The sequence below is a fragment of the Haemaphysalis longicornis genome, unplaced genomic scaffold (assembly GCF_048455015.1).
Source record: "Haemaphysalis longicornis isolate Haplotype H1 unplaced genomic scaffold, Haemaphysalis longicornis Haplotype H1 scaffold_3, whole genome shotgun sequence".
Classification (NCBI taxonomy): domain Eukaryota; kingdom Metazoa; phylum Arthropoda; class Arachnida; order Ixodida; family Ixodidae; genus Haemaphysalis; species Haemaphysalis longicornis.
Genome location: NW_027526335.1, coordinates 69,458,114 through 69,472,348, shown reverse-complemented (window position 1 = coordinate 69,472,348; position 14,235 = coordinate 69,458,114). Strand labels below are relative to the sequence as shown.

Genomic DNA, 14,235 nt, shown 5'->3' with positions numbered 1-14,235 from the left:
TTTCTGGCTTAAGGTGCAACGCTGGGATAGTTTACTAGTTGGGGGGAAAAAACACAGCGGTGACAAACGGTACTGAAGTACTGGAAAGGTGCCGTGACCAACATGGTTTCTATGTGTTGGCAGCTTTTTGGTCCAGTGTTTTTCATGAATATTTGCCAGGGGGCCTTAACATGGCCTGCTTTTGTGTAACAAAAATGTCAACAGTGAAGCACTTATCAATGCTCACATGCTGCTCATTGATACCAGAGCAAAAGTACGTTCAGCAGTCATTTTATTGTTAAAGCCACCCATGACCCATACACCTTCCAGCTGTACTGCAACTTTCACAAACACCGACAGACATTCACATCCACGCACGTGGCCTTGGCTCCAGTTCTTGCACAAGGTATTAAGAAGTACTCTCGGGAGTGGGCAATGCCACGCTCGACACCAACCTTTACCCCGAAGTTGTACTTGATAAACTATTTTTTAAGCCTGTTGGCTTAAAGGATTGTCTTAGTGCCCGTTTTGTGGAAGAAAAAGAAACAGCTAATGGGCACACAACACACAACCCGTGAATGTGTTTTCTAGCAGCTGGCTTCTGACGAGACTTGCATCATTGTGAACGAAATGTGGGCCATTTTATAATGCCCCTTAGCACTAAGTAAATTCACTTAAGCAATTTTACAAAACAGTTTACACAGTGCGGAGTTAAAAAGCAATAGAATGTGAAACGACCCCTCACAATTGGAAACTCTTCCTGTTCACTACCCCAAAGGCTTGGACAGTAGATGCTTAAGCACGCTTCACCAGTTGCGAATACAAGCATTAGTGTCAAGTTGAACTCCGCAGAGTGCTTGGGATGGGCGTATAGATGTCACAGCCACTTGGAATTTGTGCATAGACTGCAAGCCTCCAAGATAAGCTCTCATCATCATTAGCCTATCCTGCTGAGTGAATGAAAGTATTGTGGCTGGTTATGTTCAATTCCAACCAAGCCAAACACAAGAGTAAAGAAGGAACGAGCCTATCAAAATACATACTCAAAGCAGATGCAGGAGGAAGTTTTGTTGCCTAACCAGGTTAGAGGAGGCGAAGGGTACTGGAGCAAAGGAAAGGAAAATAAAAGCCAAGCAGTAATTTTAAGCCTTGCCTATCATTTCATTAAGTTGAAAGCACAATGGTACTCTAAGCAACAAATCTGAGCATAGATGAACAATAACTGAACTGTCACTTGTTAACCTTATGCACACCATACTTTTAAAGGACTATTAGCAGAAGTTCCAAACTTGGCTCACACGGCGATCTTATCGGCTGCACTTCTCCCATGCTTGCACAGTTGGAGCTTGAGCCTCCTTGCACAAGAAGCCAGCCAGTCGGCGAATGGTTTCAGTGGTATCTTGAGTAGATATCTTTGGACGGGCAGTTGGGCTCCCCCCACGGAAGTGAATCTGCGCTCCCTGCACGGATTCTGCAGCGCCGCGTGCACAGATCGTTTCTGCAGAATAGTCAGCTGGATACAGTTCTCGGCGATAGTACTACTGCCCCGGGGGAAAAATTGCAGAAGCTACATGCGAGGTCGGATTGCGTTTGATGGTTCCGTGCGCTACCTGACGACACTCGATTCGTGCACACGCTGACACTACGTCGCTAGCGTTGGCATGTCATCAAAGACAGCTACCTCGTTAGCCACGGCGCGACGCGATGGAAAATACTGATCCCCACGTTTTATAATTGAGCCACCACTCCAGAATAGAACACAAGGCTTGGCATGGAAGAAGCGAGGCACAAGTAGACAACGAATGCAGGCGCGTAAAGCCGATAGCACGCGAACTGCAAGACAACGTGAAGCTTACAAAATATTAAACGACAACACGACAGTTATAGCAGCATGTAAAAAGCGGGGCGAAGCAGCGTGCAGAAAACAATTCGTTAGGCTTACCAAGACGTGCAACAGCAAGTTCAAAAAATACCCAATCTAAATAATTACAAGCACATCTCCCAACAAGAAAAACGCGCCGCGAAGCAGCCGCTGTACAGGGAGATAGGGAAGTAACGATGCGTCAGGCCTGCCATTCGAACCACGGGCGGAGAACATCGGGCCACAAGACGTAAACACCCGGCTGCCGTCGTCGTTAACGAAAGAAAGCGGCATGAACAAATAACGTAAACATGACGTTTGTTTTGTGACGTCACAGGAAGTCACGTGATTATTTTAGCTTGACGTCACTTCTGCGTGGCAGCAGCTGTTGCCAGGGGGGCGTAGCTCGTGCCACGCGCGTGGCAGGAGACTTAACCCTAGTTATATTTGGAAAAAGTGTCGTTTACTAGCTCGCTGAACTGGCTCGCCCCGAGGAACATTGAAAATTAGTGAATAAAATAAAATCAGTATAAAAGGTCACCACCCTACAAACTTCTAAATTGAGTGACATAACAGGGAAGGTAATAAAAATTTTTATTAAATCCCAAGTTGGAATGTGGATAATGCGCAACATAAACCGCTCTGCTGTACGCCGAGTCACTTTAAGTTGGATTCACTATTATACACAAATACATATTGCTTAAGTAGACATTGTTCAGGGAAACTGCATGCAGTCGCATATCAAGGCATGAAGCCCGTAGCGCCCTTTACTCTATATGAAGCACGCACAACTAGTATACCAAGACTGCGTAATCTCGGCTTCACTTCTATACACGCATGCATTTCTGGGAAAAAAACATTTTCTAGGGACAGTATGACAGTATAGTATGAAGGTCTTATGGCCTTTTTTAGATGTATTATCCCAGCAGAGGTATATGCTGATACCCTGTAAAGTCGGCTTCACTACTATGCCCAAATGCATTGCTGGAAGACATTTTTTATGGAGTTCAATGAGGGCATTATCAGCATTTTTCTGGTGTGGCAAAACTGTGACACATAAAACGTCATAAACATGAATTTCCTTGTTGAGGCCGCATAGAAATGCTTACGCAGTTAAAATAGAGTGATAAATAGAATGGTGTCAGTACAATTGCTCATCATGCATGGTTGCAGACGTTGGCTTTTGTCAGTGGCTGCAAATGGCACTGTGAGCCTGTGACGAAAAAGGGGTGCGAGAAAATGACTGGTAAGTTGCTACCTCGCATTGGTCTTCCTCATTATCTTGCTCAATTTTTTAAAGTTTGCACTGACATTGGCATGGCTGTTATTCTGCAATTGTCATATTGCCATAGTTGAATTAACCGAACGTGTTTTTTTCTTCACAACCGTTTTAAAATGACACAACTGAATTTGTCAGTCTCGTTAGTGGCCGCATTGTAAGTTTAAGCCATGCGAACCTTTATTCAACGATTCAGTTGGCCTAGAACCTTATTTCTAATGGACGGTAAAAGAGAAAACGCAACATGCTAATCGCGGCTGCCACACCAATTACCACAACATCACGCTGCCTTACGTAATGTTTTCACATATGCTATCTCAGCGTTCAAAGTTGATTTTCATTCATTTGATGGTTCATCGAATTTTTGTTGCTCACACAAAGGCTGGTTAAACATTCTCTGTGGTGGATTGTGATAGCCAACAAAAGCAAATTTACAACTCCATTGGTCGGCTACAATATCTGCCATAACACCCCGTGACCTCCATCAATAAAGCAATCCATCGGTTTGTCAAGGTTCTTGTTACCTTGACATTACCTTAGATGCCTTTTTTGTGTATATGTGGGTGCAGGTGGAGCGCTTGGCTTGTGATTATTGTGGTAATGTATGTATCAAGCAGTACACTGACATGCGTTGACTGAATTTTACAAGCAGGTAACGATGAGCAAGGAATCTTTTGAACACACAAAAATTACACCCCAAAATTACCATGATATGTAAAATAGTGCGCTGCTGTTGGCAGCAAACACCAGTGCAATATGCTTGTTTTGGGCAAAGCTTGGAATGAAAGCACTACACGCTGGTGCCAGACAATTCAGCAAAATCAAGAAATGTGCATAATTCGCAGTGTTCGTCACTGTAATTCCACAAAGAGAATGAGTGAAGGTCACCAGCTGCGTTTTGAATTAATGTTCGCAAAACCCCAATAATCCCCAAGCTTAGAAAAGTACGTAAAAAAAGAACGGCCTCTGTGAAGTCACGTAGTTGGTACATGTCTGGAAACCTGACACAAGATATTTGCTAGAGAAAGCGAGTTGATAGTTACAGCCTTTCAGCCATCTGCACGGTTCTGCTTGACAATTTTACTTTTCAGTTGCACGTAGTACACTGCCCAGTCTAATTCTGGGTGTTTTATCCTTTTCATGCGTTTCCTGTCATGCATCACATATCCAACAAGCTCTACTTTTCCTTTCAGTCCACTACCTTGCCTCACCTTTGTTTCTTCATCATGAACCAGTGGGGATGAGGTCGAGGATGAACATGCCTTAAAAAAAGTACACACTGCCCAAAATGACTCACAAGAGATGTTCAAAAAACAGGGGCAGCATTTAACATTGCTTGAAGATTTGGTGCCACGCCAATGCATATATAACTTGTTAGAACAAGGAAAGTACAGCTATATTGCCCAATGCAACATTGTTTCACAAGTTTTATGCACATTCATCCGATCTGTACTCGTACTGCTTGTTGTATCGCGGTAATGGCCACCAAAGAGCTACAAAGACAGCCGCCGCTGCAGATGAAAACCAGAACTGAATATTTAATCGGAGGCATGTATATATACAGGTAACAACACAGGCGGCATGTAAAGGCAAACAGAAACCGCAACTGAAATACCACACTGTTACCAATGATTTGAACAAAAACGTTTATTATTTCTGGCACATAAACCCTACTTCACCACACACGCAAGAGAAATGAGCCTTTGGTACATGGCTGTATGGATGTTTTCTCAGGGCCCCGGCTTTCTTGCCAAAATCATGAAGAACTGAGTTTTCACTTCCAAGCTTGTCTTTTCTGGGTCTTGTCCCACCTTGCCAGCATCTTCCATCAATCTAATGAAGAATAAATGGAAACAATTCCCAGTGCTTCAATACTGCATCAAGAAGTAAAACGGCACATACTGATGCTTTGCCTTAACTTTAGAGCTACTCTCGATACGGCCACAAAATATTCCGCTGCACTGAACAAGCAACCCTGCAAAACTTTTTGCACTCACACACATAGCTTCAGTCTAAATAACGGCGTGGTTCAATCAGTGTCGATAAAGAATAAAAGTACCATCAGTCTTTTCAGCACTTGGGGGTTTCATCAGAAAATGGTAACTACGCAGCTCGAAAATCTCGCTTCAATGGAGGTCAGCGCCGGTGGGCTCGTGAACAACAAACTGCCTTCTAACGTGCTTCTCAATGAGCCCCCAACAATTTTTTTGCAAAGCACAAGGGCAGCTGAACATTTTCTTGCCTTTTTTGCCCTTATTACTAGCAGAAGAATGAGCAGTGAAAAATGAATCGCTTGACTACCTTGTGAAGCACGAGTGACAATGTGCAAAAAAGTTCGTACATGGTATTTAAATAATGCATCTTGTACGAACTCTGAAGGGCTACCTCTACATATGCTAGCTCAAATGCAGAAATTTTGGCACAGGGTGTAGTTCACAGGCATTGCTTATTGCCTTACCAAAAATAACACAATCTGGATGGAATGCACCAAACCTGGGAATTCAAGAAGAAACGGGATAAGATACGTCACACACCATGCTTAAATTTTTTTTTGTAATTAGTAAATTAGTAGTACAACAGGGCAGCTGCATATAACAATGCACAGCTTCTCCTCCTACTGGAGAAGATGCCTTGCAATGCTGGAGCTCTGTTGTGCACCCCTGACTACTGTTGGAGGTTTTCAAATAATAAAAAATTGTAATCGATCAAAAAATGTAAAAGAAAAATTTAACTGAATTGAGTACCAAATATTTTTAATTATATCATGCTATTTTTCAGAACATACAATGCCGTTTCAGAACAGTTTGTACTCTTGGCCCACACACACAAAAAGAACTTCTAATGGGCAAAAACTAACTAGAATGCATATGGCATTTACACTTTCACTACTGTGAGAGATTGATATAATTCATTCTCAGACCTGAGTTTTAATTGTGCTCTGTTTAGCAGTCAACTATGACCCGTTTACCAGCCAGTCAATCCTGAATACCTGTAGTGTGGTTAAATATTCGGCCAAGACAGAACTGGAGATATCAAATATCATATTCTCAAATTAAACACCCAGAACTACTTAATTCCAATACAAATTTTTGAGTATTTACACATTTCTACTACTGGTTGCTTTGAAATAGCAAAAAAAAAATGGTATATGCGAAACAACTGCAGTTGCCGTGAAAGATAAAAGAACCACCTGCTAATCAAATTACCTTTCCAAACATTATGTGCATACAACACTGGAATCCAGCTGCTGTACGGTGCTAAAAATTCGAGAAAAACACACATGGTCAACAAAGTTTTTAAGATCTGAAAATCTTTTGAACATACAAAAATTTCCCCCTTTAATTTCTAGAACCTACATCAAAAGTTCAATTGCAAATCAAATGATGAGCACACATGTTACACTCTTCAGACACACCCCTCAAATGAGACAGAAACAATCCAATCATGGTTTAGATTACAACATACATCAGTATGGTGCAACTTACATTGAAGTTAGTTTGCGGCTCATTTCTTCCGCTTCCGCAGGGCTCTCCTTTAGAAAAAGCTGATACGCTGACCACGTCTTGGTGTAGTTCACATAGTCCGCAACAGTGCCCATTCTGCGGCCCTCAATGCAGTCTATTCTGGAAAAGTGCAGTGGTAATAGGTCTTAATGCAGGAATCATACATACTCGAAACTGGGAAACTACAGCAAAAACAGTTATTTCCATTTGCGCCTTCCCTCTCCTTTTGTTAATTCTTTGTTATACCCACGCCTAAGAAAACCTAAAAGTTTCAGCACATCATGTCATGGAGCTTTATCTTGTACTGTCTGGCACTTTGCCGCATCCATACTATTTTCTGTGGGTTAATAATTTCCTATTTCAGGCCGCACTCGGTACTTTTCTTCAACTAGACAATGCTTTGTATAAAAACATTGTCTAATGGTCTATTGAAAGTTACGCTATGGGACAGCCTACATAGTATAAATCTTTGCATGAAAAAAAAAAAAAATGAGTTGGGCAGCTTACCGAACATGGTCTTCAAAAGCCGGCGGGATATCTCTATAAAGGTTGTCAACAACATCCCTAACTGGTGACCAGTATTTTTTAGCTATGCCCATGTAAATTTCCTGTAAAAGCAGAAGACGTACTAAATATGTAATCTATACTGACAATATGAGAGTATATATAGTGTGAAGTCAACAAAAATATCACCACAAGAAGGATAGCAGCAATTCCGTCTGCAGTGTCAAATGACATAGCTAAATAGCTTGCAAAGTTCTAACTAAAATTAACAAAAAGAAGTGGACTTGCACCAGGCATGTAATGCAGAGGACTGACAACAAAAGAACGACTATCTTGGTAATAGTGTGGCCATCAAGAGGCGGTACTAGGAGGATCAGATGATAGTTAACTCGATGGAGGGATAAAGTAAGAAAATTTGTGGGGAAAAAAATGGATTCGGACATCCCAGGATAGCAGCTGTTGGAAGCCGATGGGACCGACCTTCGTCCTGCAGTAGACAGTAGACTGACAACGATGACAATTAAGCCTATAGCATTGTGTACTGTCCTGCATTTTGGTCTAGCATTACAGCAAGTACTGTAACGAAAGCTCAAGTCACAAGCAAACAATGCAGTTGGACACAAAAGTGCTGATATTGTCGGTCATCCACAGTAAGCAGTTTTCCCTCCTTCTGTATGGTCTCGGTGGGCTGTACAAAGCTAGCATTTGCAAGCATAAATTACATAATTGGGAAGACGAGAACAGGAGGCTTGCACTCGATATAGGCGTAACTACTTTCTTCTCACATTGTGTATTATACTGTCCATCCTTGGCTGGTCCTTGCTGACTGGCTTCGGAATGAGGTAACTGCAGAGGGCCAGAACTCCATTCGGCACAAGAACTCGAGTCACTTCCTTGTAAAACGCATCCAGGTCAAACCAGTGAACCGCTTGCATCACTGTAACCAACTGCACCGACTCGTCCCGTTCTGCGATAGTCTCAGCTGGTGACACACTGCACATATGCAAGGAAAAAAAAAGTGCAATGGGAGTTCTACATTCTCTTGCTATTTCAACGTCTCAAAACTTTTCCTGAGAAATGCACACGCTTTACTGGCATCAATGTATAGATTTCAGATCACCTTTACAGTCGCACTTCACTAACAAACATTTCATACACCAGTTCTCGGATATCGAATTCAATATACGTGCACTTTCAAAAAACATACTGGTTCAGCAAACAGGCATCTTCAACTCTACGAACGGCAGCAGCGCAGCAGTTGCTTGTCGGAATAGCTCAGGAATTAAAATTTTATATTCCTCCTTACTTTCAATTCTTCCACCGTACCCAAATAACGAGTTAGGCAGCTCGGTCATGTAACTTTGGATATCTGCAACAGACACGAACAACGCATATACAGTAGCCGACCGTTTTTTCGGACTCCAAAAATGTGGACTAGCTGGATATTTTGTTTGGACTTTTCCGAGGAACTGCCAGTTGTCCCATAGGAGTAATGACTCGCAGATTTATGGGGCTGCTCTTTGATTCGGACTATTTTTGGTTCCCCTCCAGGTCCGAAAAATCGGTCGGCTACTGTGATGGCCTATAACTTCCCATTAGTGCATATGTTGGCATATAATAATGTGTGCTAATTTTGCCCAGCCACCGATAATGCTTATTTATCCTATCGTTACTATTTAGGTGCCCAGCTTCTTAGATAGATGGATCCCTCACCTATACGTACTGCTTGACACACGGTTTCTAGGGCAGCTGTTGCATACATTGTTGAGGACCACTGCAAATGGGGCACTTGTTTCTGCTTAGATACTCTGAAGCTGAAAGCACTGCGGCTTTTTCTAGTGAATGCTTATCGAAGACTTCTTTACTACTACGTTATGTTTGCGTCTCTTTTTTCGCTTTCCTTTTCCCATTTTCATAGGTTACGAAACAGCAAGCCATTCGAAACACTGCATCCACAAGCAATGAATCTGTGGCATGCAACATGGCACAAATTACTTCAACAGGCACAGTGGTGACACGTTACGCCACTGGTTTCCCACCATCAGGGTTCTCCACGGCTGGTCTCCCCACATGCTGGCTGTCCCATGCATCTCTTTACCTCAAGTGTTCTCACTACGCGCCGTGCTCTGGGCGGCTTTTTGGTACCACCCTCTCTGGATAAACAACGCCAGGTTTTTAGGCTCAGGCCTTGAAACGAAAAAAGCTATGGCAAAGGTTTCTATGAGGAGATTGATCTTGGAGAGATAAAAGGCCCAATACCTGAAGGAAACATTTGCACACTTGTTGATGGCTTTTGCTTCGTCGATTTGGGCTTCCGAGACATCATAGCCGTGGACTTCCTCAAAATATGGTGCCAGAACCGTTGTGCTTATGCCAGGGCCACAGCCGACATCTACCGCCAGCTTCAGGTTTGTAGTCTGCGAGAAAAACATGTACTGAATGAATTACTGTTCTTTAATGGGAGTTGCTGCCAGGCAATTTATTCTGATGCAGGCAATTTATTCTGATGCAATGTATCATGTGATATACTACAGCAACATATCCACACAAAAATAAATGCATAGGTAGCATAAACGCCTGCAGTTAATACTAATTATAGTTTCTGTTCTTAACGCACTTTGTACGTAACTAGCTGGCACACATACGATTTAATAACCATTCAGTAGATATATCATTCATTGAACCCTGCGATCCACCAGTAGGAATTTGTAATGATGAGGGAAGGGGGGGGGGGGCGTCATTCTGGTTAATGATTAATTATCACTTTAAACGCCAATCCCGAAAGGATAAGAGCTGGCATTGCCTTTCCCAATCGCATCCCGAAAGCGCTAGCAGTGACCTTCTACGCGCTAGTCATTTCGCGAAAATACGGCGTTGTTGTCTGTGTGAAGCCTTGGTGAAAGTGGACTGCAGGAAAAACGCGGAGTGAGGAGGCCGTGGGGAATAGAGGGAATCGGTCAATGTAACACTGCCGGAGTCGTACACTGCTAGCCCACGCCCCACCGCATCAATCGGAATGGTTGCCCTTAACTCTTTTTTATAATTTCTGTTTAAAATTGTTTGTCGGCGTAAACCACAGACGGCTTACCTTTGCTCGTAAATACTCCAGTATCTTGTCTATGAGCGCTTGCGGTGCGACCGGGCGAAATTTGGCGTATATGGCAGCGTGCGCACCTGTCTTGAAGAAGTGGCTCATATTAGAATAATCTGTCGTCGACTTTCAAAATACAAATAGCAGCTGAGTTAAGCTGCAAGAAGGCGCGTGATGGGACGGCTGGGACCCATAGAGGCTGCGCGCATTGAGTTTTGCCACAGACACAGAACAGGGAGGATTTTAGAGAAGCAAAGGTCTAGCTTTGCCTGTAGTGCCAGAAAAAGCGTAGTGGCGGCGTCGTGAACTACCCAGTACGCCCGCTTGATGGCGCTGTAAACACGGCTTTGTAAACATGGCGGATGCTTTTTGCACAGGCCGCTTGAGCTCCTTAATAACATGGCTGCCCTCGCACGGCGGCCGCCGGCTCGCTGCTCCACGGCCGGACTCGACTCTCCTCCTCCCGCGCGCGAAAGGGGCGTCGAGTCCGGCCGTGGCTGCTCCTGCTGGCTCCTGGCTGGCACGCTGGTCGCGTGTTTACTTGCGCCGCGCTAGTGAAGTGATTTTACGCCAGGTGACCAGATGGCCTCGACTGGCACAGACCACAGTGAGCAGCAAGTGAGAACAAATCGTTTATTGACATCCGCAAGTTTACAGAGGCCAGGACATCATTTCATTTCGATCGCTGCAATTGTACGTCGCTTACGTCGCTTTCGTGACAACATTTTTTTTTGCCATAACAACTCGTTCACTTGCGCTAAGATTTCGAACGAAGGGCACAAATGAAGTATTGACGGCGACAACGGTTTCCTTTGCACCGTCTTTCTAGCGGAGTGCATAACACTCACCTTCTGTTTGAAGAATCGAATATTCTGGCCTCGACAGCTGCCTTCCGATGCGGAATTTCCCACATTTGTCATTCCACAAGCACTCAATTCTCGTGTTTTGCCAGTCCTCTCAACAACTGATGGACGCAAAAGCACATAACAGCAATAACAGTCACGAAACCGGTGCTCCGCGCACATTGAAACGGTCGGCCGTTGCAGCGGTTTCAATTTGAATTGGCGGCTTTGTGGTTGCGAATTCAGAAACAAGGTGGTGCACCAGTCGGCTGTTCGTAAAAAGTTGCGTACATTTTTGCTCAACAGATGTTTGATGCGGAACTTGTTAATAGTATTTTTAAATAACACATTGTAAGCGAACTGTGTGGGCTCTTTGAGTCACGGAATGAATGTTTTGTATTCTATAACAAAAGTAACATTTTGCCTGCGCCGTCTGGTGGGCTTGATGGTCGAAAACAGCGCTTTAGGTTGGTCAAGGTTGGTCACGTGGGGCGTCGATTTTTACGCCGCCTATAGGGAAGACAGGGAACGTCCAAGCTTGCGAGCCCTGCCACAGAACAGGGGTTTAGCGTGTGGTCGGGTGCGGTTTTAAAACTTATACATGGATAACAACTCCAATGACGTCACGGAGCAGCGGCTGAAGGCATGGAGTTATTACCTGCCTCCCTCCTCACTGTTCCCTCGCTTGCACATTGTCACTACAGCCGTTTCTTGCTCGTGAAACAATTCCAGCTCCCTCGGGCCCTCGGCGCCCAGCAAGTTAAGAGCGCCTGATAAGTGTGCAACCTTTCGCCAATCCTTCTGGGCTTGCGATTCATAAACACGTCAGCTGCGATGACGTCAGTGCAGGACACAGCCTGTGCCACAGCCTTTTCTCGTGAACCCCTTCCAGCTTTCTCTGCGCTCCTCAAGTTGAGAGCATCAGATAAATGTTTAGCCACCTGAATTTTCCGCGAATTCGCAGTGTTGTTTGACCTAAGCGCGGTCGGCGACGTATGGACGTACAGGTCTGACGAAACACCGCGTAATGGCTCAGGCCACGGAGCAAGATATAAAGAGGAGCGCCAACTGTGGCCCAGAAAAATTCTTTTGCTCGGGCCGATAATGTCCACGCGCCGCCGGCCGCCCAGCTTTCCCTTTGCTCTCTTCCTCCTTCGTTTGCCCTCTCATCGCTGTGCCTCTGTACATGGCTCTTCCCTTCTTCGCTCTCCCCAGAGGCGTCGTTTCTTTCGCAACGACGCCTGTCGTATGCCAGTCCTACTATGCAGGAGGAATGCCTGCACGCGCGGAATTTAAACACCCGTGCGCAGCCAGAATAGACGGCGCAGATAATCGCACGCCACCGCATACATGGCGATCGCTTATTCCCTATCGGGGGGCGTTTATTCTGACGTCACCCGCTAAAAATATTGTACTAACCCAGCAGATGTAAGACGCAACTGAACGACGACGACTTTAGAATCACCAAAGAATGAGCAAGAGTAATATGAAACGCCACAACATGCAGTCTAGCGTGATTCTGCTTACGACAAACCGATGCAGCGCAAAAATTACCCTCTGTTGTTGGCCCGCTCTCCGGCCGCCTGCTTAATTATTTATGCCGCTTCTGCACACGAACAATGCTTACAAGGGTCGCCCGGAGTCTCCATCGGCAAACGGCAATGAGACACACATTTCTGTGCCAATGACTGAATTGGACGGCTGCCCTGTTGTAATAAGTGTACAAAAACACTGTCATCTTGATAAGGCACCCAAGAATATCAAACGCAACCTTCATTGTAATCCATACCGCAACTTACCGCCCGATGTTCACTGTCGCTCTACGGTCGTGTTATCTCGTCGATAACGCCGGGGACTCCAAATAAAATGCTACGATTTGTATGGCTGCAATTTTGGGCCGACGAGAGTTCCCGGCGTTTTTTTTTTTTTTTTCTTTAAGCGGCTGACCAGCAAAACAACCGGCTCGTCAAACCTTTTCTTTTGGCGAGTCATCACCACAGAGATATAGGGTCCGGACGAATTCAAATATCGCGAAATGAAGGCTTGTGAAAAGACCGCACTGTCAGGGCCTCGATCTTGAGCAGCTAGATTGCCACGTCGCGGGCAGTCGCGGGTGATGTTATCGCGTTTCTGTTATTTTCTGATGAGCGTGTGAGTGCCGGTCCGTGTTCTAGGCGCACTCTGTTTTGGACGTAAGTTGGAGAACGGCGAGAAAGCTGAGGCAACTTTTATAATCGCTAGTGATCAGAACCAGTTGCTCCTTTCGCCTTTTGTAAAACCTGTTAAAACACAGCCGAATTGGTGTTCACAAATTTACAAACGGAGTCACATTTTCGGCAAGCACTGCGCAAAAGGTAGTGTTTGTATAGCAGCCATATGTCTATATGTGCGCCCTACATTTTGTTTTCCCGCCATGCAAACCAATCCTTAACGCATCTTTGCCGTGCCGTACGATCACTCAATTCCTTCGGGTTCGGGTTACCCAGAAGGTGCTGTCGAACAAGTTAATCAAGCCGTGCGAAAGAGGAGCGCAGTGAACGCGAAGCGGCGCCAACGCAGGCCCAAAGCACTCCGTGCCCAAAACTACCGTCGCCGAAGCAGACGACAAAAGCCGACGGAATGCGTTCCGCCAACGCACGGGGAACGCCGGCCGCTTAGCCGCCGGACCATTCGCTGCGCCATCTACATTGCGCTCCGCGCGTGATGGACATTAGCATAGAGTTTCTCACAATATAACTAGAGGGGAAACTGGCGCTGCGATCGTACGCCTCAATGGGCGTGTTGGGTAGTTGTGGATTCGGATTGGCGCTTGATGGCTCGTGGAACTTACTATGGATTGCAGGCAGTTTCGTTTTCGTTTTGGATTTGCATGAACGCATTTGTCTAGGCGGGGTGTTGGGAGGAGTGATCAAAAATACGTTTCTCCTTGAACTGCATGCCTCGCGTGCACTGACGCCACCCTGAGTGGAATGTTTTACAACCAGAGTTGCGAATTCGGTGGGTTATCAATGCATTGCCGCACAGCGAGCATGAAAACACAAATGACGGCGCTCTGTGCGGCGAAGTTGTCTGCTAATTAGGAGTTGCGGCGCTGCTCCTTCGGCAGAGCAATGTGTTGTCAAAGCTGACGGCGGTTGCGAATCGCTTGGAACAGCCACACCTTTCGTGCGAACGCC

General features: G+C 45.1%; 1 protein-coding gene across 1 annotated transcript; it reads right to left on the bottom strand.

The window, feature by feature from the left end:
* Nucleotides 1–4,750: 4,750 nt before the first annotated feature.
* On the bottom strand, nt 4,751–11,884 carry LOC144174586 (putative methyltransferase DDB_G0268948). The gene is made up of 7 exons (XM_077703359.1): nt 11,617–11,884; nt 10,215–10,442; nt 9,386–9,543; nt 7,912–8,119; nt 7,130–7,230; nt 6,605–6,742; nt 4,751–4,952 (listed from the first exon to the last, which is right to left on the bottom strand). The coding sequence occupies exons 2-7, from the start codon at nt 10,320–10,322 to the stop codon at nt 4,850–4,852; spliced, it is 816 nt and encodes a 271-aa protein (XP_077559485.1). The 5' UTR covers nt 10,323–10,442; nt 11,617–11,884; the 3' UTR covers nt 4,751–4,849.
* Nucleotides 11,885–14,235: the final 2,351 nt, after the last annotated feature.

Bases quoted from the DNA above. Each gene is read 5' to 3' on its own strand.
- LOC144174586 (XM_077703359.1), bottom strand. From the start codon at position 10,322: ATGAGCCACTTCTTCAAGACAGGTGCGCACGCTGCCATATACGCCAAA. The intron at 9,544-10,214 runs GTAAGCCGTCTG...TTTTTCTCGCAG, and splicing joins TGGAGTATTTACGAGCAAAG to ACTACAAACCTGAAGCTGGC. The intron at 7,231-7,911 runs GTGAGAAGAAAG...CTGCTTTTACAG, and splicing joins TGGACAGTATAATACACAAT to GAAATTTACATGGGCATAGC.